At 47.9% G+C, this 27,664-nt stretch overlaps 1 protein-coding gene across 2 annotated transcripts in view; it reads left to right on the top strand.

Moving 5' to 3' along the window:
- The window catches only part of UBE3C (ubiquitin protein ligase E3C), a 115,481-nt gene that overhangs the window by 82,919 nt on the left and 4,898 nt on the right, over positions 1–27,664 (top strand). Inside the window, exons 19-22 of one of the 2 annotated variants that reach the window (NM_001192188.3) lie at positions 12,198–12,410; positions 18,824–19,012; positions 19,108–19,174; positions 24,756–24,886. In NM_001192188.3, the coding sequence (NP_001179117.2) occupies positions 12,198–12,410; positions 18,824–19,012; positions 19,108–19,174; positions 24,756–24,886 (600 nt within the window). Of the gene's footprint in view, positions 1–12,197; positions 13,252–18,823; positions 19,013–19,107; positions 19,175–24,755; positions 24,887–27,664 lie in introns of those variants that run through there. The other variant, XM_005205800.3, reaches the window with a different exon arrangement.

Consider the following 27,664-nt stretch of genomic DNA (forward strand, 5'->3'; position numbering starts at 1 on the left):
ACGGGTGTGCTGGTTTTAGGGAGGCCCTGTGGAAGCATGAAGACAGCGGTCTCCAGTGGCGGGGACAGCAGCCCAGCCCCGGCGCTGGTGCCCGGGTTCCTGGAGACGCGTGTGAGGACAGAAAAGTGACACTGGACTCGTGAGCACGTTTTTGTGTCCTGGGTGTTTTTCTTGGTTTTTTTTTTTTTTTCTTGTCCTGGTTTTATTGAGATAGAATTTGCCAGCCATGCAGTTCACCCAGTTGAAAAGCACAGATGAGCGGCTTCAGTGCATTCACAGAGTTGCACAGTCACCGCCGTGAGCGTAGGGCATTTCCATCGCCCAGGTTAACTCCTCCCCCTCCAAAAAGAGACGAGGCAGACGCCGGCCGACTCTCTGCCTTTTTCTGCAGGTGTGCCGTGTGTCTCCTGTGTGTGCTTCTGCATGTGGCCTCTGGAGTGGCGGCCTCTGCAGTTGGCTCGTTTCCCTCAGCCCGTTTTCAAGGGCCGTTCAGGTTTGAGGTGTCAGGACTGTGTTCCTGTTATTGCCAAGTGGTCCTCGGTCCTGTGACAACTGCGTTATGGAACCGTCCCTCAGTCGTGGACCTCAGGGTTGTTCTGGGTGATGTTTTAGGGGGCAGCATGATAGAAATGAGTTCTTCGGGTGCTTACGGGGGAGGGGGTGGGAGGGTTACAGGTGGATTGTGTCGGCCTCTCAGCAGGCCTGGCCCCCAAGGGACGAGAGAGGTTCTGGAGAAGGACAGTGGACGGGCGGGTTGGCATTCCCAGGGGGGGTGGCCGTCTTTGGTGAAGTGACCATGGATGCAGAACCAGACGGTGGGTGGCTTGGGATCCTGGGAGACTCTGCAGAGAGCTGACGAGCAAGTGCCGCGCCCTCCAGGGACATGCGGCGAGCTGCCCTGGGCTGGGCCGAGCTCTGCCCCATGGGGTCGTTCCGGCAGTGCGGTGGGGCGCACTGGGGCGTCCTGACTGAGCACAGCGGGGAAGGCCACAGAGGAGGGGTCTCCGTCTGAAGGAGAGCGTAGCCTGGAGGAAGCTGAGCAGTGCGTGCAAGGCAGCTGTGGGGTCAGGGAGGTGGGCGCAGGGAGGGTACGGTTCTCCTGGCGGCGGACACACAGCCCAGGGGGGCAGACCGAACAGGAGCTCCGCACAAGGATGCATGTCCAGGTGGGCGGCCCAGGAGCTCTGTCATCCTGAAGTAATTTAGAGACTAGTGTTGCGGTGTAATTTTCTATAAAAGTTAGTCAGAACTACAGTAAAGTTCAACTTTATCATTGTATTCCTTTATGCAGCGCGTTTGCGGTCTGTTCCATGCAGTCCATGCTGTCTTCAGCAGACCTCCTCTCTCCCCCTGGAGCTCCGTGGACTCAGTGGCCCGTTAGAGAAGCACCCTAATTAAAAATCGGGGCCTGCAGAGCAGACGATGCTCTTGTGACTTATTTGAAGTTCACATTCCGTGAAATTCTGCCTTTTTAAGGGGTTTAGTTCAGTGATTTTTAGTATGTTCCCTGAGCTGTGCAGCCATCACCAGTAAGATTTCAGAAGGAAATAGTAAAAAAGGAAACCTCATGTTCATTAACAGTTACTCCCCTTTTGCTCCAGTCCTGCTGTCCTGGGCCACCACTGACCTCCTTTCTGTCTCTGCAGTTTGCCTGTTCTGGACTTTTCCTGTGAGCCGAGTCGCGCGGCACACGGCCATCCACGACTGGCTTCCTTGCCTTGGCGTAGCGCTTTCAGGGTTCCTCCACGTGGTGCGTGTTATCCATGCTTGTTTCCTTTCTTGTCTAGTATGTCATCATGCGAGTAACGACCACAGTTTATCGGTTCATTATTTCATGGAGGTTCAGGTTTGGCTCTTATGAGTAATTCTGCTGTGAACACTTATGTACGGGTTTTGTGTGGACACTGTGTTTGCGTGTTCTGTTGCGTGTGGGTGTCTGGCCGTCCTGGCACTCGTGCTGAGTTGGCCACACACGTGCGGGTGGTTTCTCCTCTGTTCCACTCCTCTCTGTGTCCAGCCTTCTGCCAGGGTGACCCTGTTGTGATAGTGTGGGTGTATGTGCGTAGTGACGCTGCTCACGTGTGTGTGTGTGTATCTGTGTGTGTGTGTGGGTGTGTGTCTGCATAGTCATGCTGCTCGTGTGGGAGCTTCCCTGAGAACACATCTGCTGTGAAGCTGCAGATCCAGAGGGGAGCAGACCCTCTTAATCCTTCGTTCTGGAATGTATCAGCTCTGTAAACCAGATTCCAGGTCCTAAAAATGGAGTATGTATAAATGCGGTCTTAATAAAGATCTTGAAATTAAATAAAGTTTAGACAAAAGCACCAACAAAACTATAGTTGTTTGAGAATGGCACTTAATTTAGTTCCTTATTTTAAAGGTTTTACTTGTATAATTTTCTGCAAGGGAATTCTTAAGGGAGCACTAGTTTCTAAAACATATCTGACTATAAATGGTTAAACTTTGTACCAACATGTTAGAAACTGTCCAGATCTAAGTGAGTGTAGTAGTATAGCACTAATAGTGTGGTATCCGAACATTAAATCTTTAAGAGAAGAAAATTGTCTATTGATTGATTATGATATTTATTGGGTCATAATGTATTTAAATTTTCTTTAATGCATATGTTAGTGATTGTTTACTGTGATGAAGTGCAGCGAGGTCCTCAGGAGCACTCCTGTATAGGAAGAATTACCTCATGTCACTGGTCACTTCTCGCTAAAAGTTCCATTAGCAGATGATTCCTGCTCTGGTGTGGGTTGTGATTGCATTTTATCGCCTGTAAATCAGACTCTGGACAGGGAATAAATAAACAGTTCAAGGATGTGGTAATGTCATCTTGAACTTTTTTTTTAAACAGATAGAAACACCTATGTCCATTTAAGCCAATTAAGTTCAGAATATTTATTGGAGGAAATCTTTTATCATATTTGAATTCTACTTGGAAATTTTTTTTCCCCTTGCTTTGGAATATTGATTTAATTGGAACAGAATGCCTATAAATCAGGTTGTTTGATAATATCCTGGTCATATATTTCAGATTTTTAATTAACAGATGGTAAAACTTCAGCATACTTTATAATTTTGTATTTGAGTGGAATTCAGTCTACACTTAATGAATCATAGACGTAGTATTGACAGTTAACAGTTTATCCTGAGATTTTTGAGAGTTGGGAAAATTTATTTTTGTATTCATTAGAATCCTTTTATAGAATGCTCACTGAATTTGCTGAGGCTTTGAAACTGTCGACTGAGGTGAATACTAGTGATTTAAGTTACTTTGGTCCTTAAATGACAAAGCTTCTGTTGTATAACATCTTATTTTGAACTCACCAACTCATTAAGGGTCAGCATAGTTGAGCTGCTTCATCTGATTGAGCTCTGAAGTTATTGTATCTTTCCTTTAGGTTTTTTTAAACATATCATTCAGCTAATAGTTGATCATTCTGTGCTAAGCACAAGTCTGCCAGTCATGACTTGCATGTTGAGACTAATGTTAAGACTCTTTTTATTTAGAGGTCAGCGGATTTCAGAAGCAGCAGTATTGGCTTTCTGAATCTCCCAGTTAATTAGCCACAGGGATGATTCACCATGAGTTTCCTCTTGTTGACCTTCCGTTTTTTTGAGAAACAGAAAAATCAAAGATCATAATTAACAAATATGTAAAACTTATAATTTATAAGTGATTACTTATTTGACGCTTATCCCTTCGGAGAATTGTACTGCTTTTATAGCATTCTAATCACAATTTATATTCTTTTCCATTAAAAGCAACGCGTTCCCAAATCTGGAGATTTCTTCTTCTTCCTAAAGTCATAGTTTTCTATATAAGTTTGTTTCTTCAAAATTAAACATGAAGTTAAAATGGTCTTCAGTTCGATTCAGTTCAGTCGCTCAGTTGTGTCCGACTCTTTGCGACCCCATGAATCACAGCACTCCAGGCCTCCCTGTCCATCACCGACTCCCGGAGTTCACTCAGACTCACGTCCATCGAGTCAGTGATGCCATCCAGCCATCTCATCCTCTGTCATCCCCTTCTCCTCCTGCCCCCAATCCCTCCCAGCATCAGAGTCTTTTCCAGTGAGTCAGCTCTTCGCATGAGGTGGCCAAAGTACTGGAGTTTCAGCTTTAGCATCATTCCTTCCAAAGAAATCCCAGGGCTGATCTCCTTCAGAATGCACTGGTTGGATCTCCTTGCAGTCCAAGGGACTCTCAAGAGTCTTCTCCAACACCACAGTTCAAAAGCATCAATTCTTCGGCGCTCAGCCTTCTTCACAGTCCGACTCTCACATCCATACATGACCACTGGAAAAACCATAGCCTTGACTAGCTGGACCTTTGTTGGCAAAGTAATGTCTCTGCTTTTGAATATGCTATCTAGGTTGGTCATAACTTTCCTTCCAAGGAGGAAGCGTCTTTTAATTTCATGGCTGCAGTCACCATCTGCAGTGATTTTGGAGCCCAGAAAAATAAAGTCTGGCACTGTTTCCACTGTTTCCCCATCTATTTGCCATGAAGTGATGGGACTGGACGCCATGATCTTCATTTCCTGAATGTTGAGCTTTAAGCCAACTTTTTCACTCTCCACTTTCACTTTCATCAAGAGGCTTTTTAGTTCCTCTTCACTTTCTGCCATAAGGGTGGTGTCATCTGCATATCTGAGGTTATTGATATTTCTCCTGGCAATCTTGATTCCACCTTGTGTTTCTTCCAGTTCAGCGTTTCTTATGATGTACTTTGCATAGAAGTTAAATAAGCAGGGTGACAATATACAGCCTTGACGTACTCCTTTTCCTATTTGGAAGCAGTCTGTTGTTCCATGTCCATTCTAACTGTTGCTTCCTGACCTGCATACAGATTTCTCAAGAGGCAGGTCAGGTGGTCTGGTATTCCCATCTCTCAGAATTTCCCACAATTTATTGTGATCCACACAGGCAAAGGCTTTGGCTTACTCAATAAAACAGAAATAGATGTTTTTCTGGAACTCTCTTGCTTTTTCCATGATCCAGCGGATGTTGGCAATTTGATCTCTGGTTCCACTGCCTTTTCTAAAACCAGCTTGAACATCAGGAAGTTTACGGTTCACATATTGCTGAAGCCTGGCTTGGAGAATTTTGAGCATTACTTTACCAGTGTGTGAGATGAGTGCAATTGTGTGGTAGTTTGAGCATTCTTTAGCATTGCCTTTCTTTGGGATTGGAATGAAAACTGACCTTTTCCAGTCCTGTGGCCACTGCTGAGTTTTCCAAATTTGCTGGCATATTGAGTGCAGCACTTTCACAGCATCATCTTTCAGGATTTGAAATAGCTCAACTGGAATTCCATTACCTCCACTAGCTTTGTTCGTAGTGCTGCTTTCTAAGGCCCATTTGACTTCACATTTCAGGATGTCTGGCTCTAGGTCAGTGATCACACCATCGTGATTATCTGGGTTGTAAAGATCTTTTTTGTACAGTTCTTCTGTGTATTCTTGCCACGTCTTCTTAATATCTTCTGCTTCTATTAGGCCCATACTATTTCTGTCCTTGATCGAGCCCATCTTTGCATGAAATGTTCCCTTGGTATCTCTAATTTTCTTGAAGAGATCTCTAGTCTTTCCCATTCTGTTGTTTTCCTCTATTTCTTTGCATTGATTGCTGAGGAAGGCTTTCTTATCTCTCCTTGCTATTCTTTGGAACTCTGCATTCAGATGCTTATATCTCTCCTTTTCTCCTTTGCTTTTTGCTTCTCTTCTTTTCACAGCTATTTGTAAGGCCTCCCCAGACAGCCATTTTGCTTTTTTGCATTTCTTTTCCATGGGGATAGTCTTGATCCCTGTCTCCTGTACAGTGTCACAAACCTCATTCCATAGTTCATCAGGCACTCTTATCAGATCTAGGCCCTTAAATCTATTTCTCACTTCCACTGTATAATCATAAGGGATTTGATTTAGGTCATACCTGAATGGTCTAGTGGTTTTCCCTACTTTCTTCAATTTCAGTCTGAATTTGGCAATAAGGAGTTTATTATCTGAGCCACAGTCAGCTCCCGGTCTTGTTTTTGCTGACTGTATAGAGCTTCTCCATCTTTGGCTGCAAAGAATACAATCAATCTGATTTCGGTGTTGACCATCTGGTGATGTCCATGTGTAGAGTCTTCTCTTGTGTTGTTGGAAGAGGGTGTTTGCTATGACCAGTGCGTTCTCTTGGCAAAACTCTATTAGTCTTTGCTCTGCTTCATTCCGTATTCCAAGGCCAAATTTGCCTGTTATTCCAGGTGTTTCTTGACTTCCCACTTTTGCATTCCAGTCCCCTATAATGAAAAGGACATCTTTTTTGGGTGTTAGTTCTAAAAGGTCTTGTAGGTCTTCATAGAACCGTTCAACTTCAGCTTCTTCAGTGTTAATGGTTGGGGCGTAGACTTGGATTACTGTAATATTGAATGGTTTGCCTTGGAAATGAACAGAGATCATTCTGTCGTTTTTGAGATTGCATCCAAGTACTGCATTTCGGACTCTTGTTGACCATGATGGCTACTCCATTTCTTCTGAGGGATTCCTGCCTGCAGTAGTAGATATAATGGTCATCTGAGTTAAATTCACCCATTCCAGTCCATTTCAGTTCGCTGATTCCTAGAATGTCGACGTTCACTCTTGCCATCTCGTTTGACCACTTCCAATTTGCCTTGATTCATGGACCTGACTTTCCAGGTTCCTATGCAATATTGCTCTTTACAGCATCGGACCTTGCTTCTATCACCAGTCACATCCACAGCTGGGTATTGTTTTTGCTTTGGCTCCATACCTTCATTCTTTCTGGAGTTATTTCTATACTGATCTCCAGTAGTATATTGGGCACCTACTGACCTGGGGATTTCCTCTTTCAGTATCCTATCATTTTGCCTTTTCATACTGTTCCTGGGGTTCTCAAGGCGAGAATACTGAAGTGGTTTGCCATTCCCTTCTCCAGTGGAGCACGTTCTGTCAGATCTCTCCACCATGACCCGCCCGTCTTGGGGCAACCCATGGGCATGGTTTGGTTTCATTGAGTTAGACAAGGCTGTGGTCCTAGTGTGATTAGATTGACTAGTTTTCTGTGAGTATGGTTTCAGTGTGTCTGCCCTCTGATGCCCTCTCGCAACACCTACTGTCTTACTTGGGTTTCTCTTACCTTGGGCATGGGGTATCTGTTCAGGGCTGCTCCAGCAAAGCACAGCTGTTGTTCCTTACCTTGGACGAAGGGTATCTCTTCACTGCCGCCCTTCCTGACCTTCCACCTGGGATAGCTCCTCTAGGCCCTCCTGTGCCTGCACAGCCACCGCTCTTTGGACGTGGGGTTGGTCGTCCTGGCCGCAGCCCCTGGCCTCGGGCATGGGGTAGGTCCTCCCACCGCCACCCCTTGCCTCGGGCGTGGGGGCGTGGGGTAGCTCCTCTCGGCTGCCGACCCTGACCTCGGACGTGGGGTAGCTCCTCTCGGCCACGCTTTAGTGCGCCGGTCGCAGGCGCCCGCGCTTTAGTGCGCCGGTCGCAGCTTACTGAACAGTAAAAATGGCAAGTGTATGCCAGAATTCAGTTGATTTCAGTACCTAAAACTATCATTGAAGTTTTAGCTATTCTGAGATATTCACTAGAATTCTTTCTGCCCCTGCATAAGTAGATCTTGCTTTCCATTGAGATATCCCTTGTCACATTTTTTTCTAATTTTTCTTTATTAAAAAAAATTTTGGGGGGGCTGTGCTGGTCTGCAAGGACTTTGCCCAGTTGTGTGGGGGGCAGGGGGGGCGGGGGAGCGGCGGCACTGCTCTCCGGTTGCAGTGTGCGGGCTTCTCCCTGCAGCAGCTTCTCTGGCTGTGGACTCAGGCTCCAGGGCTTCAGTAGTGTCCTGGCTCTGGAGCACAGGCTCAGTGGTTGCAGTGTGTGGGCTCTCTTCTCACATTTTTAAGCCCTCCCACACACTAGCTTAACATGGGTCACTGTTACACTAGGGCTGTTTTTCTTTTTCTAAGCCATGTTAGATGCTCACCTGGAAAGTTAGGAAGACAGCCTTTGCTGGTGCTGTTAGAGTGCACTGCATGTAGCCACTTGGGGACTTCCCTGGTGGTCCAGTGTGTTAAGACTCCCTGTTCCCAATGCAGGGGGCCTGGGTTCGATCCCTGTTCAGGGAACTAGACCCCCCATGCCACAGTGAAGACCCAGCCAAATAAATACACTTTAAAGATAAATGAATAGTCACTGTGAAAAGCAAGCCAGGTGAAGACGTGTACTGCTGCTCTTGTTCCTCACATCGGGGTAACTTCTCTGGGAGGCAGCTGGGGGCTATTGAGCTCCTCCGTGAGTGAGACAGACCAGGCAGGGGCTCCTGCCACCCCAGGGGGTCAGAAACGAGGTCAGCAGGCCTCCTGGCCTCTGCTGGTGTAGATGGCCATGGGCAGCAGGAACTCAGGCAGGGCACCGTCAGAGGTGCCCGAGGGCTAGGCAGCTCACCCAAAAGTGCGTGTGGCTACAGAAAAGGCCTCCAAGAGTTCTGTGCTAGGAGTGCAGGAGTGAGGGCGTGACAGCCCAGGGCTCAAGGTTTCTGCTGTAGGGGGTAAAATGTTCAAAACTCAGATGGAGGGTGATGGCTGCACAGCTCTGGGAATATACCAGTACTGACTTCTCGTTGGGGAGAAATGGGACATGACTTTTCCATCACTTGGTGGGCGGAGGAGCCTGAGCCGGGAGGAGCGGCCGGGAGTGGGCAGTCGCTGGGCAGTGGCTGTGCGCCCGGGTGGATTTCCCGATGCCCAGTGAGGAGAACGGCTTGGAGGCGTGACCTTTTGTCTCCCACCCACCCAGCATCCTCAGAGGTTTTCAGAAGTGAATGGGCTGTTTTCAGAAATAAAGTTGTCAAACCCTTGGTGCAGATTACCAGTTGCAATGATGGAGTAAGTGTCTCTTCTTGGCTTCCAGGGCTGGTGGGATGCCTCATCCCCCTAGGTGGTGAGGGAGCAGGTCAAACCCAACACACAGCATGCCCTCGTCACTGAGGGTCAGGCAGCCATGTGGACAGAGCTAAAGGAGTAAGCAGTTAGGATTCGAAGCGAATCTCCATGTGTGTAATTTTGACAACCTGAAATGTCTCAAAAGAGAATAAATGGTTTTTTGCAAACCAGTTTGTGAATGCAGAATTCCATCCTGCCGATAGAGGTCCCCGCACACAGCGGGCACTCCCTCGCTGCGCCCCGTGACTGGGCACCATCGGTGCGCTAACAACCAGGAGCGCCCCCGCCCTGCAGGAGCCTCAGCATGAGAGTCCTCAGTAGCCCAGTCAGAGCATGGTGTTCAACTCGCCATCATTTCTTTTGAGACACAACTGCTAAATTAAATAGCATATTAGTATCAGCTTACATCCTTATTTTACATATCTTTAATTTTGTAGACTCCAAGGTTAGCATGATCTGAAATAATTGAAATTATTATCTCCTTGTTCAATTAGAGTGGCCTTAAAACAGGACATCTCTAATATAGTTTTTAGATTAAGTTATAAATGTTCACTTTAGAACTACCTGAAGATTGATAGAGGTGCATTTGAAAAGCATTATTTTTTTATTGATTCTTAATGTAGTAAATTACTGAAGTTATTTGGCAGCAAACAGAACCAGCCTCAGATGCAGCTCACACCGCCCGTCTGGGCACGGCCACGGTTTGCATTAATTGCATGGCGACTGCACTCACTTATATTAAAAGGCTTCTACTGTAATTAATCCTTTTTATTTCAGATCATTTTGGCACAATTTCTAGCTATAAACACTCATAAAAGACAGACAGTTGAAAAATACGTTACAGGTTTTCTCCATATACCTATTGCTGTGTTTTCATGACAAGTGGTTATTGATACGCTTCTAGGAACAAGTGTGCAGCGGGCTGAGGATTGAGGCCAATATGAAAAATGCTAAGTGGATTATTTTGCATAAAAAATTGGCAGTTTTTGAAGTTGTATAATTAACCTGTGTTTAGGAAATACCCTGATTGATGCTTACATTTGTGTCCCAGTTGCATGCATTATGGAAATTTAATTTATAATCCATTTAGCTGATGCAGTCGCGGTTTTTAGTGCCATCGTTTATTAGTGCTTGTATATTAAATGCTCTAAAGGTTCAAACCTGCCTCGTGTAAAAAATTACACCTGTGCATTTACATTTTATGAGTCACAGTGGAGTTTCTGTTTAAAATTCAGGTAGCTCTGATGGATTGAGTGGACTTCACAGGTTTATTGTTACTAATGCAGGAATGGCAGACAATGACCTTCCGTGCTCAACACCCGATGATTTACTCTCTGAGTTTACTCACAGACTGCCGTACAAATGAGGCTTTTCTCGACACCTGGGATCAGTCTTGTCGTCTCTGCAGAATGCTCCTTAGCTTTGACGGCATCATTCATTAGAAGTAATGGGGTTCCTAAGTGGGCCAGGTTAATAGTATTGGCCATCCTTAACTTGAGGCAAAGCCTGGCTTCTCAAAACAGCCCTTCTTTACATCGTCAGGAGAGGACCTAAGTGCCAGTTGCCATTTTATTGCCCGTTCTCTCATTAAGAAAGCCTTTTTTGCCTTCTTTTCAGAACTAATTGAGTAATCATCAGTCTTCAAATCAGAAAGAGAAGTGCAGGGACATAGCTGGAGGGGCAGAGGGTGAGCCTGAACTCCAAGTGCAGTGACCACCCTCGGGGAGGCGGTGTCCGGGAGCCCACACAGTGCCCTCTGGACGTTCGCCTCTGGGAGGGTGTTTGCCTATGGGAGGACATTCTCTTCTGGGGGATGTTCTGTGGCTGCAATCCATGGCTGTTTTGTAGTCTGCTCCAGTCACATCAGTGGGTGAGAGTTAAAATGTGGGTCTCAGAGGGTGTCTGAGCCTAATGTCAGCGTGTAAGGTTGGTGCATGTAAGGGTCATGGTTGTAGACTGCCCATGTGTGAGATGGTTGTCCAGGGCGCAGCAGTGCTGGCCGAGTGCTCAGGGAACGGCCCCTCCAGGGTGGGCCGTGGCACGAGCCTGCCATCTCACGTGGGGAGGTGGGGCAGGGCGGAAGTGACATCACACACGTCTGTCTCAGGAACCCTGTGCTTAGCATTTGGTGGATGTGGATGTGGCCAGACGGCGACCTCTCTGCAGGAAGAGCGGCTGTGGTCGCTGAGCTGAGAATGCTGCTTTCTCCCCATTTGACGATTGAAAAAGAAATCTAAAGAATAATCGTCTTCCTTGACATCAAAAATTACACGAAACCCAGCTTTGGCACGTAGTGCCCATGCCTGCGCTCACTGTGCTCCACCCAGAGGAAAGGGCTGGTCACCGAGGAGCTCTGGCCTGCCTGCCACTGTGGGTAGAACTGTGACCCCCAGGAAGATTCACTCAAATCCTAATATCCTGTACCTATGAGAGAAAGTGAAAGTGATAGTCACTCTCTGTGACACTATGGACTGTAGCCCGCCTGGCTTCTCTGTGGAATTCCCCTGGTAAGAATACTGGAGTGGGCAGCTGTTGCCTCCTCCCAGGGATTGAACCCAGGTCTCCTGCATCGCAAGCAGATTCTTTACTGCTGAGCCACCAGGGAAGCCCGGTCCCTGTGAGTGTGACCTTATTTGGAAAGACGTCTTTGCATATGTAAGCAAGCTCAGCGGAGGTCATCCTGGGTGGAATGGGTCCCAGGATCCAGTGACCAGCGTCTGCATCAGAGGCAGGAGGGCGGGGTGGAGGCACAGAGCAGATTGAGGGGGAGCAGCCCCGCAGAGACTGGGGGGCCATCAGCCCCGTAGCTGGCAGGACCTTCCCAGAGAGCGTGGCCTACTGACACCTGGGTTCAGACCTTTCCAGACTGTGTTGTGTGAAGCCACTGGTTGGCGCACTTACTACAGCAGCCCCGAAGACTGATCCACCTGCAGAGGCTTCACAGAAAAACTTGGCAGAGTCTTGTCACATGAGGAGGTGGCCCTCGAAGACCCCCGCCACACTTAAGCCCTCAGGTCCCCCGCCGTCTGTTGTGGGGCTCTCTGCATGGTGCGTGTGTGTGTGAATGCCTGCGCTGTGGGCTGGCACGTGGTGACCTTGCCGTCACGTCCACGTGGGGGAGAGGAGTCAGCTGTCTCGGGTCCGTGGAGACCAGGCTGGGCATGCGGTCTCTCGCTCTCAGGCGGGGTAAGAGGCGGCCCTGTGGAGTGCTAACCAGTGGCCCCTGCTCTCGCTCACAGGCCCTCTATGAAAACATGCTGGTGGAGCTGCCCTTCGCCGGCTTCTTCCTGTCCAAGCTGCTGGGGACCAGCGCGGACGTGGACATCCACCACCTGGCGTCCTTAGACCCCGAGGTGTACAGGAACCTGCTCTTCCTCAAGAGCTATGAGGGCGACGTGGAGGAGCTGGGGCTGAACTTCACGGTGGTGAACAACGACCTCGGAGAGGCCCAGGCAAGTGGGGCTGGGGCTCCCGCACCTGCGCGTGTCCTGCTGCGTGCGCACGCCGACAGGCCCTCGGAGAGGCCCAGGCAGGTGGAGCCGTCACACCTGGGCGTCCCCTTCTGCGTGCACACGTGGGCTTCATGCTGTGGGAGCTTGTGCACATTTCAGTTAGAGACTCGCAGGGCAGAGCCAGAGCTCAGGGAGCCGGCCGAGTGACGCCTCAGCTCCCCTTTCTGCGTGCAACTGGGAGGCACCTTGCCTTTCTGTCTCGTTTCTGCAGCCTCGGTGGTGCTTCTTGGCTTCTCCCCCTGCAGAGTGGCCCTCAGCTGCTGAACCTGTCCATCTAGGTGCTCTCGCTATTTTTATCCTTAAAAAAAAAACATACTAGAAATTCAAACTAAATTTTGGAATAGGTGCTTTACTGAGGTATAATCCATGTACCATAAATTCCACCCTGTACCGTGTGCAATGAGGGTTAGTGCAGCCAGCCCCAACATCCAAATTTTAGGACACTTTGGCCACACGGAGGAGACTGTGTGCCCGTTAGCAGGTCACACCTGCCCCTGGTTCAGCCACACCCTGCTCCTCCCGTCCCTGGGTCCTGTCCTCTGGACAGTTTTCACACCTGGGGTCTCAGGACGCGCGGCCTGTGGCGTTTGGCTTGCTGAGGGCTGCAAGTGCTGGTGCTTCCCCGAACCCTTCTCCAGCCGAGTGACGTCCAGAAATGGCGTTTGGGTAGACCACCTTTTCTTCACCAGTTGACGGACGTCTGAGTTATTTCTGTTTTTTGGTTCTTATGAATAATACTGCCATGTATGTTCATGTGCTACACACACACTGAACTGTTCTAGTCCATGAGAACAGGGGCAGTGCGCAGAGGCACGGGGGGCCTAGGTGGGCCGCACGGAGACACTCGCAGAAGGTGGGGGCGGGAGAGGGGCTTTTCGTGCTGCTCCGTCATGTTCCCGTGATTCGCAGAACTTCTCAAAGTGCATACCGGCAAGTCGGATTGTTTGGTAATATCTCGTTGGATTTTTGAAGTAACCAGTTTGTACGATGATCCTCATCGGATCACTTTGTTTCTAGTTGTTTTTAAGTGCCCCTTGCTTCCCTGTGCAATATGCAGTTAATTCTGGAGAGAATAGGGAAGATAACAAGCGACTCTGGAGGACAAGTGTTATTCACTTCAAATTTAAGACTACAGAGCAAATTCAACTAACTGTAGCATAAAACATAATTTTTTCTCCCCGATTAAAATAATTTCATTTAGCGTTTTCTCAGTATCAGTTTCTCTTTTCCTATTTGTTATACTCCATCACCAGTATTCTCATTTTCAGAAATGTTTTCCCCATTCTTCCATTTAATATTAACACTTTATCTGGCAAGAGTTGAAGCGAACTGTGTACTTAAAACATAATTGCATTATAGCTTCAGTTAACATTGTAACGAGGATGGACTGTGATGAATGTAACTGTACAGCAGCATACTAGGAGAAATGACAGAATGAAAGGCAGATGTTTGGAAGTCGCTGTGATTCAGTGTCTATTTGGAATTCTAAAATTATCTCAGTGTGTTTATACTTGTGATATATTTTCAGTCAGATTTAAAGAATGCTAACTCTTCGAAAGTACCCAGCTGTGTGTTTCTCATTCACATCTGGTTCCGGACAAACGCACCTCTTTTGCAGGGAAACTGTGTTTTTCCTGCTGTCCTTCCACAGATTGATGAGACTGATAGTCTTTTTTGCAACTCGTGGTTGGATTTTAACTGTGAAAATAGTGTTAGCTTTAGACTTCATAATTGCTTCTCTAACTTTTTGTTATTACTTGATTTCTAGTCCAGGCCTTCAAAAGTTACCAGCTTTGCCAGCGTAAAAGTAAGTGCATGTGAAATAGGTCCTAGTATTCAGCCCAGGCGGCACTGAACGTAAGCTCACCCACGGTGCCTGACCCCCAGGGCACCGCACTGGCCGTTGACTGTGGCGAACACATACACTGAGCCCACCTGGACGTTTTTCTCTATCCTTCCCTGCTTACCTCCACACTGCTCTTTCTTCCTTCGTCACTCAGGAGATACTGGTGACTGTGCATTGGCCTTAAGCTCGGCAGAGGAGGTGTGTTTTAACTGTAAGAGCACACTAGTTCTCACAAGAGGCAGATATGGTCTGTGATGTGAGATCTGCTGTTTAGCACAATGGAAACTCAGAAGGAGCGCTCCTGGAGGGCTGACTGAAGGAGGCCCGTTACGGGTGATAAGGGGTCACCAGGTCAGTGAACAGATTTGGACGAGGTTGAAGTTTAGCAGTCGTGGAGGAGGGTAGATGGACATGCTGTGGAGAACCTTTCAAGGCCTCAGGCTTCAGGAACACTGGACCTACACCTGTTAGGGTAAGAGCCTAACAGGTGTGTTTCAGAGCTGCTAGGATAGGGCTTCCCTGTGGCTCAGATGGTAAAGGATCTATCTGCAGTGCGGGGGACCTGGGTTCAATCCCTAGGTCGGGAAGATCCCCTGGAGAATGAAATGGCAAGCCACTCCAGTATACTTGCTGGAGAATCCCACAGACAAAAGAGGCTGGTGGGCTTTACAGTCTGTGGGGCCCCAAAGAGTCGGACACTACTGAGCGGCTGACACTTTGACTTTCAGGAAAGGGAAAGATGAGAAAGCATCTGGGTCTGCTGTCAGCAGAAGTGGAGGTTCTGGTTCTGTGAGCCCGGGTATCTCTGGGTCAGGCAGTTCCAGAATTCAGAGAAACTACAATTTGGTTAAGCAATGAAAGTTCTCATGAGAGGAGTTCAACTGTAATGTTCATCTTTCAAATTACATTCTGTAGATCAGTGTCTGGAATTAAGATTTTATTTGAGTTGGAGAAGGGGTGTGCTGGGTGGGACATTCTGGTTCTAAACTGCCCTCCAGCAGCTGCTGGCCCCCACCTCTCTGCTGTCTGTCTCTAGGACAGGCGGCCTCAGCCCCTCCTGTGAGTGGAGGCAGGCTCACTTGTCCCTCAGTGACTGGCTCACCTCACTGAGCACCGTCCTCCAGGGCCACCGTGATGCACGGCAGGCGTCAGAGCTCCTCAAGCTGATGAGTCTGCCGTTGTTGGACATGTTACGCTTGTTTATCCAGCTGTTAATGGACACGACCTACATCGCTGTATAAATACCTTTGGGGGCCCTGTTTTCAGGTATTTTGGGTGTGTACCTAAAAGTGGAGTCATTGGGTCATACAAAGGTTCCGACTTTTCCACATGCTCTTCTACACTTGTTATTTTCTGCTTTCTTTCCCTCTGTTTCTTAAACTGTAGCCCTCGTAGCAGGTGTGAAGTGCTGTCTCACTGGGGTGTTAACACGCAGTATACAGTGCTGTGTGTGGTACCAAGAGCCCCTCAGGAGAATGAGAGAGGTTTTGTGTCTTTTTATTTCTTCCTCCCTAGACTCAGAAGTGTTCTGTAGCTTATGCACCATCGTGAAGTCTTCTAAAAAGCAAAGCAAAAAGCATACACAAAGAGTCATATGTCCTCCTGTCTAAACCTTCTTGATATTTTTAAATGACTGTCTTTGTGGTTTTGAGTTTTCCATCTCTCTTAGTCTGTAAAGCTCTCTGTTTCAGTGACAAGAAAGTAATGCTTCCTCCTGCCTGCTGAGGTCCAGGCGTCTCCACGAGCTGGCAGGAATGCTTTGAGACGCAGGGTGGGGGCTCAGAGCCGGCTGTCCTTTGGTTGCTCATCTTCTTCCCTCTCATGGAGCTGAAATCTCAGCACTGCAAAGTGAAAGGTTTTTGAAGACAGGGTTGATCATCGTCAGAAGGAAATGTCAGCATGCAGTGTTGCTGCCCCCTGGCCCCACCTAGTGGGTGTCTTGGGCACGAAATGAAAGCTCTGGGCCCTGGGCTCTGTAAGGACCTGTCTGAGGCCTTTGCTAATGGGGTGTTTCCCATTTCCCTTCTGAAATAGATGGTAATGGTGGAATGTCGCATATGTAAGCGTTCCATTAAAGTGCCACTGATAATACTGTACTCTGTTAAAGTGTGAAGATGTGCCGATTATTCATAGAAATTCCCACTGAGAGAGATTATAGATGATAATGCATAAGAATAGTTATACTAAAGAGTCTAATTGGAAAAATTAGAGTCATTGGTAAAGTACTTAATTTGGGGAGAGATCATATGGATTTCTGTAGAAACATATATAAAAACCTAGTTCTCTGATAGAGGTTTAGGTTTATAAAATGTCGTGATTTAAAGATTGGTAGTATGCAAATACTTCATTATGTTAGCAGCTTATGTTAATGAGTCTTCCCTTTTAGAATAATGATGTTGCTCTCAAATTTTTTTTCTTTAATCAATATGGCTGCTTGTTAGCCTACTTAAAAACGAACATGAAATTTCAGATCACTGATTTATACACGTATCTCCCTTGAGGAGAATGCTCAGGGTTTAAGATGGATCCATAAATAATCATCTGTTCTGTAGAAAAGCATCAAACTCGAGTCACGAGACCTTGGTTAAAGCCCAGGTTTTGCTGCTTTGCTCTATGCCCTTGGGCGAGTCGTTGACCGGAGCTCCTCCAGCAGCGGACCGGCCGCCCGGAGGGTGGGGCAAGCACCGGCGGCGACGGTGCATACGCGATGGCCCCTGTGCGTGCGTGACGGCGCCTGCGCGTCTTGAAGGAAGCGGTGTGCAGACATCCCAGGCTGCAAGTGCTCCTCAGAATGGAGCACCCAAGGATAGCTGTAACATGATGCCTTTCAGGTGCAGCATGAGAGGCGAGTTTGAATCATCAGAGTCACCACTTTAAAGTTGCAGGAAATGCTGCTGGTGACGGGGCTGGAGGGGCGTCTGTGTTCCAGACCACGGGCACCACCCCGTTTAGTACCTGCCTGCCTGTGATCCAGGCTGTCTCAGCGGTGACCCAGAGCAGCCAGCGCCGCGGCTCGGGTGACAGCGGGCTGTCGGAGGCGGCCCCCTGCCCCCACCCTGCGCCTTGTCAGACCTCGCACTTCGGGTGCTGAGAGCGCGAATCTGGAACCTTGAAGTGTCGTCAGACCCTGCGGGCGGCTTTGACCACACAGGGCTGTGTAACCTTCCCACAGGAGCGTTTAGGTAGAGCTTTCAGCAGCTTCTAAAGTACCTTTTCTGTAAAGCGATAATTTTTTTTAAAGGGGAGGTGGTCAGAGGGAGTTGGCGTGTTTGCACTGCCCCTGGAATACAACGGCTCCGGCTCCGGCCGTGGTGCGGGCAGGGTCGAGCGCTCCTCCGCCCTCCCGCAGGCGCGCGCCGCCCCCCCACCCCCACCCCGCCGCTCGCCGTACCGCGCTGGCAGCGGCCCCCGTGCCCTGTCCCTGAGAGTGAGCAACAGCAGACCAGGGTTCTACAAGTCTGCCGTTGTAAGTCAGGCGGACGTGTCTCTGGTCATCTGTGGAGTTTCGTCAGTCAGCTTTACTTGTGTGAATTCACGTAGTCCCAGCCCCAGGATGGACAAGGCACGTGTCACCACCTCATTGATGACAGCGTGCTTTGGGGGCCGAGGGACACCTCGGTGGCACATACTGAAATAGGGGCAGGGCGCCCAAGTCCGGCTCCTCCCTGCTGTACCCCAGGGACGCCCCGCGGGGTCCTGACCCTGCCCTCCACCGGAGAACGTGTGTCCCTGTGCAGCGATGCACAAGTTGTGTAAGATGCCTGCAGGTGCATCAGAAATGGACTAACCAGTGTGCCTGATGATGATCACTGCCCTCTGTATCATATCTGCAGTACTGTACAGCCACCTGATGGGAAGAGCCGACTTAGTTGAAAAGACCCTTATGCTGGGAAAGATTGAGGGCAGGAGAAGGGGACAACAGAGGATGAGATGGTTGGATGGTATCACAGACTCAAAGGCCATGCATGAGTTTGGATGAACTCCAGGAGTTGGTGATGGACAGGGAGACCTGGCGTGCTGCGGTTCATGGGGTCACAAAGAGTCGCACACAACTGAGCAGTAGTCATAGAGATCCAGAGTAGGTGTCTGCTGCCTGTACACACGAGTCCCCGTCTCTACGGCATTAATTCCTTACATTGCCTTTTCTCCACAGTGAAGCCCTTCTGACCTTTGCTGATCGTTTGGTTCATATCTTTGCCCTTTGTGATCTCTAATTTCTTTTGTAATGAAATGCCATGGTTGCATTGTAACATTGAGCCTCAGGACTTTGCAGAAAGTGGGGATGGTTTGTGAGCCTAGACACAGAGTAGGATGCTGAGCTCTGGAGAGCCCCGTCAGAGGACTCTTCCTGTCTGTGAGGCCACGTGCGCTGGTTACACACTTTTCACTAAAATGTTCATGTGTGGAACAACAGAGTCAAATTCCCTTGAAGCAAGCGTTTCTTGCTCTTGTTTTGCCCTGTGGCTATACTCAAGAGACGTTTCCAACTCCTGTTTTAAATCCACAGGTAGTTGAACTGAAATCTGGTGGGAAGGACATCCCGGTGACCAGTGCCAATCGCATTGCGTACATCCACCTGGTGGCCGACTACCGGCTGAACCGGCAGATCCGCCCGCACTGCCTGGCGTTCCGGCAGGGCCTGGCCAACGTGGTGAGCCTGGAGTGGCTGCGGATGTTCGACCAGCAGGAGATCCAGGTCCACTTCTTGTGTTTGGGGACACAGTTGTTTCCTGACATGAAAATCTTTCTTAAAATCCATCTCAAGTTTTATAACGTGAACTTTTTTTTTAGGTATTGATTTCTGGTGCACAAGTTCCCATAAGTCTGGAGGACCTAAAATCCTTTACAAACTATTCAGGTATGTTATCACTACTTGTTTATTATTCCTGAATATGTTATCCATGGTCACATTTCCAAAGTAATTCTAATGTTCTTCTTTATATGGGCAGTTCACATGGTTTAACACCCAGGCAATATGAGGATACAGTGAAATCCACTTCCTGTTCCTATTTCCTCCCCTGCCCGTGCCCACTATGAATAACCACTGTGCTTGGCATCTTTACATGTTTACACACAAGTGCAAACTCCATTCTTGTTTTCTTTGTGCATACGATGCTGCATCCTTCGTTTTTTCTCTCATAGCGTATCCTGTTACGCCACTGCGTGCTGTGCTAAGTCACTTCAGTCTTACCTCTTTGTGACAGTGTGCACCATAGTCCACAAGGCTCCTCTGTCCATGGGATTCTCCAGGCAAGAATAGTGGAGTATGCCATTTCCTCCTCTAGGAGATCTTCGCGACCCAGGGATCAAACCTCATTTTCTTAATGTCTCCTGCCCTGGCAGGCGGGTTCTTTACCACTAGTGCCGCGTGGGAAGCCCTCTTAAGCCTCTCCTTGTGGCCATTGGGTTGTGTCCAGTCTTCTGCTTTGAAAAACAGTGCTAAACCTCCCCCCCACCCCCCAAAAAAAGAGACCATTAGCAAAAGTTTAACTTCCCTGGTGGTGAGGTGGATAAGAATCTGCCTGCCATTGCAGGGGACATGGGTTCAGTCCCTGAGCTGGGAAGGTCCTATATGCTGTGGAGCAACTTAGCCCGTGCTCCACAACTGCTGAGGTCCCTGTGTCACAACCAGAGAAGCCACAGCAGTGAGAAGCCCATGCAGCACGACAGAGAGCAGCCCTCGCTGACCAGAGGTGAGCGCAGAGTGGTGTGGCTGCAGTGGGCGCCAGGAGGCATAGCCGCTGGAGCACCAGGAAGCCCCATTACCTGCACTTCACATACTTGAGGGCAATGAAAAAGAAAAAGAAAAAAATTCTTCTTCAAACAACTACCATTATTTTGGTGTCTTTTCCTTAATCATAGTCTGTTATTCTAGCATTTTAAGGGTTTTTTTGGTAAACGTCAACGGACTGATTTTTAAATTTAAATGAAAATGTTAAGGACCTAAAATAGTCAAAACGTTTTGTAGGAACAAAGTTGAAGGACTAACACTGATTTAAAACTTACTATAGGGGCTTCCAAAGAATGTTCACACTACCACACAATTGCACTCATCTCACACACTAGCAAAGTCACGCTCAAAATTCTCCAAGCCAGGCTTCAACAGTACGTGAACTTCCAGATGTTCAAGCTGGATTTAGAAAAGACAGAGATCAAATTGCCAACACTTGTTGGATCATAGAAAAAGCGAGAGAGTTCCAGAAAAACATCTGTTTCTGCTTTATTCACTACGCCAAAGCCTTTGACTGTGTGGATCACAACAAACTGGGAAATTCTTAAAGAGATGGGAATACCAGACCACCTTGCCTGCCTCCTAAGAAAACTGTACGCAGGTCAAGAAGCACCAGTTAGAACTGGACGTGGAACAGCAGACGGGTTCCAAGTCAGGAAAAGAGTACATCTAGGCTGTATATTGTCACCCTGCTTATTTAACTTACATGCAGAGTACATCATGCGAAATGCCGGGCTGGATGAAACACAAGCTGGAATCCAGATTGCTGGAAGAAATATCAATAATCTCAGATACGCAGATGACACCACCCTTATGGCAGAAAGCAAAGAACTAAAGATCATCTTAATGAAAGTGAAAGAGGAGAGTGAAAAGTTTGGCTTAAAACTCAGCATTCAGAAAACTAAAATCATGGCATCCAGTCCCATCACTTCATGGCAAATAGGTGGGGAAACAATGGAAACAGTGAGAGTCTTTTATCTTTTTGGGCTCCAAAATTACTGCAGATGGTGACTGCAGGCATGAAATTAAAAGACTTTTGCTCCTTGAAAGAAAAGCTATGACCAACCTAGACAGCATATTAAAAAGCAGAGACATTACTTTGCGAACACAGGTCCATCTAGTCAAGGCTATGATTTTCCAGTAGTCATGTATGAATGTGAGAGCTGGACTATAAAGAAAGTGCTGAAGAATTGATGCTTTTGAACTGCGGTGTCTTCTGTCTTCTCCAGACTCTTGAGAGTCCCTTGGACTGCAAGGAGGTCCAACCAGTCCATTCTGAAGGAGATCAGTTCTGAATATTCATTGGAAGGACTGATGCTGAAGCTGAAACTCCAGTACTCTGGCCACCTGATGCAAAGAACTGACTCATTGGAAAAGACCCTTATGCTGGGAAAGATTAAAGGCAGGAGGAGAAGGGGACAACAGGATGAGATGGTTGGATGGCATCACCGACTCAGTGGACATGAGTTTGGGTGAATTCCAGGAGTTGGTGATGGACAGGGAGGCCTGGCGGGCTGCAGTTCATGAGGTCGCAAAGAGTCGGACACAACTGAGCGACTGAACTGAACTGATAGGGGCTTCCTTGGTGGCTCAGTAGTAAACAATCTGCCTGCCAATACAGCAGACATCCAGTTCAGTCCCTGGTCCAGGAAGATTTCACATGCCATGCAGCGACTGAGCCTGTGCACAACTGCTGAAGCCTACACACCCTAGACCCCATGCTCTGCAACTAGAGAGGAGGCCCCACTCTGTGGTCAGAGAAAGCCTGTGTGCAGCAGCAGAGACCCAGCACAGACAAAAATATGTAATAGTAATTTTTAAAAAAGACATCATGGAATTGTCACAAGGATAGGCATACTGGTTGATGGAAAGTAATGGGGAAACAGAAACAAATCCTTAGATTTACAGCCAGTGACTTTCAGCAGCTCAGCAGTGCTGGAATAGTGTGCACTTGAAAAAGAAGTGCTTAGACCTTGACCTCACACAGTGTGCAGAGGTGAGTTCAACAGGATGAGGCCTGCAGTTAAAAGCTAGAACTGTAACACTTCTGGAAGAACATAGGAGAAAGTTCTCATGACTTTTGGACTAGGCAGAGTTTTTAGTTGTACACGAAGAGCATGGTCTAGAAAAAAGAAATGGGTAGAAATTTGGACATCCTCAAAATTAAAGATTTTGTGCTTCAAAAAATACCATCAAAAAAGTGAAAAAGCAAGCCACAGGTTAAGAGAAAATATTTTCAAGTAATGTATCTAATAATGGCTTCTGTTCCTTTGTACACATTATATATCAAGAACTTCTGCAACTTAATAGTACGATAAATAATTGGTTTTTAAAACATGGGAAAAAAATAAAAGTGTTTCACTTAAGATATATACAAGTATTTGGTAAGCAAATAAGCACATGAACACTATTAATCATTAAAGAAATGCAAATTAAATTGTAGTGCAATACTACTACATATCCACTAGAATGATTTATCAAAAAGATAGCAATACTCAGTGTTAATATGTGAAGAAATTTGAACTCGCTTGACTGGTAGCAATGTAAAATGTAGAATTTCTTTGGAAAAGTTTCCAGGTTATATAAAAATTGTAGAACAACTGGATTTTTGCATAAGAATGATGCTGTACCCACAAGTCACACCATATACAAAAATTAACTCAAAATGACTCAAGAACCTTAGTACCTAAAACCATAAAAGTCTTAGAAGAACATAGGGATAACTCCTCGTGACCTTGGATTTGGCAGTAAGTTCTTAGATATGACACCGAAAGCATGACCAGAAAAAGGACAGGTAAATAAATGGAACTTCATCAAAATTAGACTTATGCATCAGAGAACATTATTAAGAAAGTGAAAAGACAGCCTTTGGAATGGGAGAAAACCCTTGGAAATCATGTATCTGGTGAGGTCTGGCACCTACAATGCGTAAAGAACCCTTACAGCTCAATAGGCAGACAGGCTGATTCAACAGTGGGCAAAGGGCATGAGTAGACCTTTGCCAAAGAAGATAGTCCCAGAGGCCAGTATGCTCCAGAAGATGTTCAGCGGACCAACCACTAGGGAAATGAAAACCAGAGCCCAGGGGAGAGGCGCACAGGCTGAAGACAAGTGCTGGTGAGCAAGTGGTGAAACTGGAGCCCTCATTCATTGCTGGTGGGCGCATGAAGTAGCAGCTGTGGAAGACGGTGGTTCCCAGAAAGCTCAGTGTAGAATTACTCTGTAAACCAACAATTCTGCTCCTAAGTCCTGTATGGTGGCAGGGGCCAAAACACCAGTGTTCACAAGACATTGTCACAAGAGCCAGAAGCTGGAAATAACCCCAGTATCCACCGAGATGATAGATAAGGAAGTGTGCTATAGACATAGGGTGGGACTTTCATTAAGTCTTAAAGGAATGACGTTCAAGTACAGGCTTCAGTGTGGGTGAACTCTTGAAAGCATTATGATAAGTGGAATAATGACAGACACAGAGGATGTATGTTGTAGGACTCACATGAAATACCTAGAAGAGTCAGGTTCCTAGACACTGGACTGGAGTCACCAGGGGCTGGGAAGAGCATGGGCAGTCCTGCCCCGTGGTCGTGGGCGTGTCTGCCTGGGAGGATGGGAGTGTTGGGCGGGAGAGGGCGCTGGCAGTCCCGCAGCCTGCGTGGACTCACACACCTGAAAGGAGCTTAAATGGTGGATGCTATGGTGTGTCTTGTACCACAACTAACAAAACCTGTCCAGGCTCATCTACCCGGAGCCCTCTGTTCTGTTGAGGGCCATCGCCCCACCGTTCCTCCAGGGTCACTTTTGAGAAGGCTTTGGAAACGGATATGTATGTAAACATGTGCCTATATCCACCTTTCGGTAATTACTCGTTTGTATTTCTCTAAATTGGAACTCTGATGTTTATGTCCAGGGAGATAATACCTAAGGTCACATTGTCCTCCCCACCAGTCCAGCCTTTCCTTGCCCAGAAGTGGTCTTGGCCTGTTTGCGTTATCCTGTCTGCACTGATAGCATTTACCTTTAACGATCTTAACTGTTCCTATTCCAGTAAATAGGTTTAAAATATCACCATATTCATTTTGGTGCCAATTAATACACTTAAGATACTTCATTGATGATATTTCTGTAGTATATTAACAGTGAGGGAACAATATATAGCAATTATTTTAGTTTTAGGAAGCACTTAACTAGATTAAAAGTTGTAAGTAGCAGGTATTACTCTTCAGAGCATTGGTCTAATCGAGTGCCGGGGTTGGTTGGTATCCATGGTCTGTACCTTGTTGTCAGAAGGACGGGTGATAAATTTACATGCTAAGATGTGTTGGTGAAATAACTCGCTGTGTTAAAGATCCCAGTGAGTCTTCGTTTCTAGGTGCGTGATTGTCAGGCAAGTCCTGGGTTACGTAGGGTTTGCTCCCCAGCCGAAGCCGAAGCTCAGCTCCTCGCAGAGCTCTGGAAGCTCAGGTCCTTGGCAGCACGTCTTGCTGCCAGAGTGCATCTTGTTTGTTCCTCACTCTGGCCTCCAGTGCTTTATCCTTCTGTCCCCTGCATCCTTGCCCATCGTCCCCCAGGACAGGGTTGGCTTTGAGCCACAAGCCTCTGCCCCTCCCTGGCCCGGCACGACGGAGCGGAGCTGCTCCAGTGCCTTTGGGAGAGCCCCGATTCTGCACTGACCTTGTTTTTCCTGAAGATGTCTTCCTCTTTGTCCTAGGAGGCTACTCTGCCGAGCACCCCGTGATCAAGGTCTTCTGGAGAGTCGTGGAGGGCTTCACGGACGAGGAGAAGCGCAAACTGCTCAAGTTTGTGACCAGCTGCTCCCGGCCCCCCCTCTTGGGGTTTAAGGTACCCAGGCTCGGGGCCCAGCGGTGGGGTGGGGAGGGGCAGTAGGGGCCGAGTGAGCCAGGGCCACACGTCGTTTTCAGGGAACAGTGTTTACTGCAGCGGTCAGAGTGCCCAGGCTGTTACTTTTCCCTGTGTCTGTAGCCTCATTAACCCAGTGTTTCGACTTGGTCACTGAAGGATTGGCTGTTATCTGTGTACCTGGAGCTGGTCTTATTTGGGTTTTTCCTGCGTTCACAGTCCTGACACATTGCTGGGGTGCCACTGTGACGAGGCTTAAGCGTGAGCAGACACTGCAGTGGGCGGGCTGACCCTGATGCCCGTCACCCGTCCTGGGGTCTGTGCGGCGCAGGCTGCTCTCCCTTCCCAGCTGAAGAGGACGCGGGCTCCGCGTGCTCGCAGGTCTGTTGCAGGAGTGGCAGGAGAGCGGAAGCTGACCTTCCTCACTGCTTCTCGGTTACTTCACTTCACGTTACTTGGCCTCACTGTCGTTTCTGGTAGTTCACGTTGATCTCGTAAACTGAGTATTCTTATCACTTGAAATTGGTCATGGGACAGCTTGGGTTTTCGTTATTTATAGTAAAAGAAACGAAGCTAGGTTTAACAAAGAGAAAGACAGCGGTTGTGTATAACGTGACGTGATGCCGAGTTAGGGGAGCAGGTACATGGGTGTGCTTGTGAAGCTCACAGGTTGACATTCGCCTGCTAGTAACCTTTCATTGATGAGTTACACGTCAGTTATTTCACTTTGAAATTGCTTACAGTGTGTAGAAGGGCTGCACCAGCCCACATGGACCAGTTGTTAACATTGTGTCACATTTGTTTCCTCATTCTGTATTCATGTATTTCTTTTCGGAATCATTTGGGAGGAAGTTGAAAATACCATGTTTCTGCACATTTTAATTGCAACACCAATCTTTCTTAATAATCACAGTTAAATTATCAAAGATAAGGAGTGTGCAGTGATAGATTGAGATTATCTAATCATCTGGTTCACAAGTATGATCCTGAGACCAGCAGCTTCAGCACCACCCGAGAACTTGTCACACATACACATTGGCAGGGCTCACCCAGACCCCAAATCAGCTCGGGGAGGGGGCCGGCCGCCTGTTTGCACCCCCCTCAGGCATCGAGGGCGCCTGCAATGGCTCCAGCCTGCGGCGGCCTCCGTGGACCTCGCGCTCCCCCGTCTGGACTCCAGGCTGAGGCCACACGTTGTGTTTCGGGGCCGGTTCGCTGAGTCTGTGCTGTCTTCAGCGGTCCAGTCACATCATCCGAGAATGTCCCTCTGTGCAGTGGGAGCAGTTCCACCTCAGGACATGTGTGCTCAAGACAGACACCCTCACGTGTTCACACAGCACTCACAGAACTGCAGCAGCCCACAGCTGCTCATGGAGAAAGAGAATGTGGTCTGTCGAGGCAGTGGGGTATATTCAAAAATTAAACGGGATGGATTGCTGATGCAGATGCCCTGTGTGTGAGCATTGAGAACGTGGTCAGTGAAGGAGTGAGACACAGGAGGTTGTGTGGTTCCTTTTACACAAAACATCTTTAAAGGGGCTGGAAATGGAGAACTTTGGGGGAGAACTGGCAGCATTCTGAAGTAGAATTTAAACTACATTTAAATGAGTAAATGTTATAGTATGTGAATTACACTTAAAAAATTTTTTTAATTGACATTAATAGCTTAATACAGTGTCCCAAAGAGTGTCCCAGAACAAGAGAAGCGGGAACATCCCTGGTTGTCCAGTGCTTGGGAATCCGCCTTGCAATGCAGGGGCCAAGCGTTCGATCCCTGGTTGGGGAGCTAAGACCCCACATGTCCGAAGGCAGCTAAGCCCATGTGCCGCAACAAAGGCTCCCGTGTGCTGCTAACGCTTAAGACCCGTTGAAGCCAGATAAAATAAAGAACCGGAACAGGGAAGTAGAGACATGGGCGCGAGCTGTGGCACAGGTGCAGTGATTCTGTTTCCACAGGAGGTGGGGGAGCAGTGAATAATAAAGACACAAGTGTAAGCAATTAGTGAATAATATTGCTCAGTGATACTAGCAGAACTGAAATCCCTTCTCTGTCTTCCAAATTCTCAGAGGGAGAAAATAAAGCCTGCAAAACAGGACAGCCAGAACCAACTGTGTTTAGCAGATAATAGAACACAAAGTTAATGTGGACAGTCATAAAGCATAGCAGTGAGAGCAGGCTGAAGTGCCAGAGCAGTGAACACGCAAAGAGGAAACGCAGGTGTTAGAAGGAAAGCACTCGGGCTGAGTTGGAGGAAAACTGCTGTGTCCAAGCCAGACACCAGACAGGGGTCACAGGTTTGGGGGATGGGAAAGCTGAGGGACCTGTATCAGCGTTTGAAGTCTCAAGTAGAATTGCAGGGAGACTTAGTGATGCTTCTGGCTTGGGATATACGCCGCCCTCTTCTCCAAAGAAACGGATGGACCGACTTGATGGGTTTGAGCCCTGATCTGCAGAACCAGATGTGAAAAGCGGGCAGCAACCTGAAAGAAGCACATCTGTGCCTTTTGGTTCATCTCAGGCTTGTGGTGTGGAGAAGGCGATGGCACCCACTCCAGTGTGCTTGCCTGGAAAACCCCATGGACGGAGGAGCCTACCTGCAGTCCATGGGGTCACCAAGAGTCAGACACGACTGAGCGACTTCACTTTCACTTTTCACTTTCATGCATTGGAGAAGTCTTGTTGCCTGGAGAATCCCAGGGACAGAGGAGCCTGGTGGGCTGCTGTGCATGGGGTTGCACAGAGTCAGACACCACTGAAGC

Source organism: Bos taurus, chromosome 4 (genome assembly GCF_002263795.3).
Source record: "Bos taurus isolate L1 Dominette 01449 registration number 42190680 breed Hereford chromosome 4, ARS-UCD2.0, whole genome shotgun sequence".
NCBI classification, from domain to species: domain Eukaryota; kingdom Metazoa; phylum Chordata; class Mammalia; order Artiodactyla; family Bovidae; genus Bos; species Bos taurus.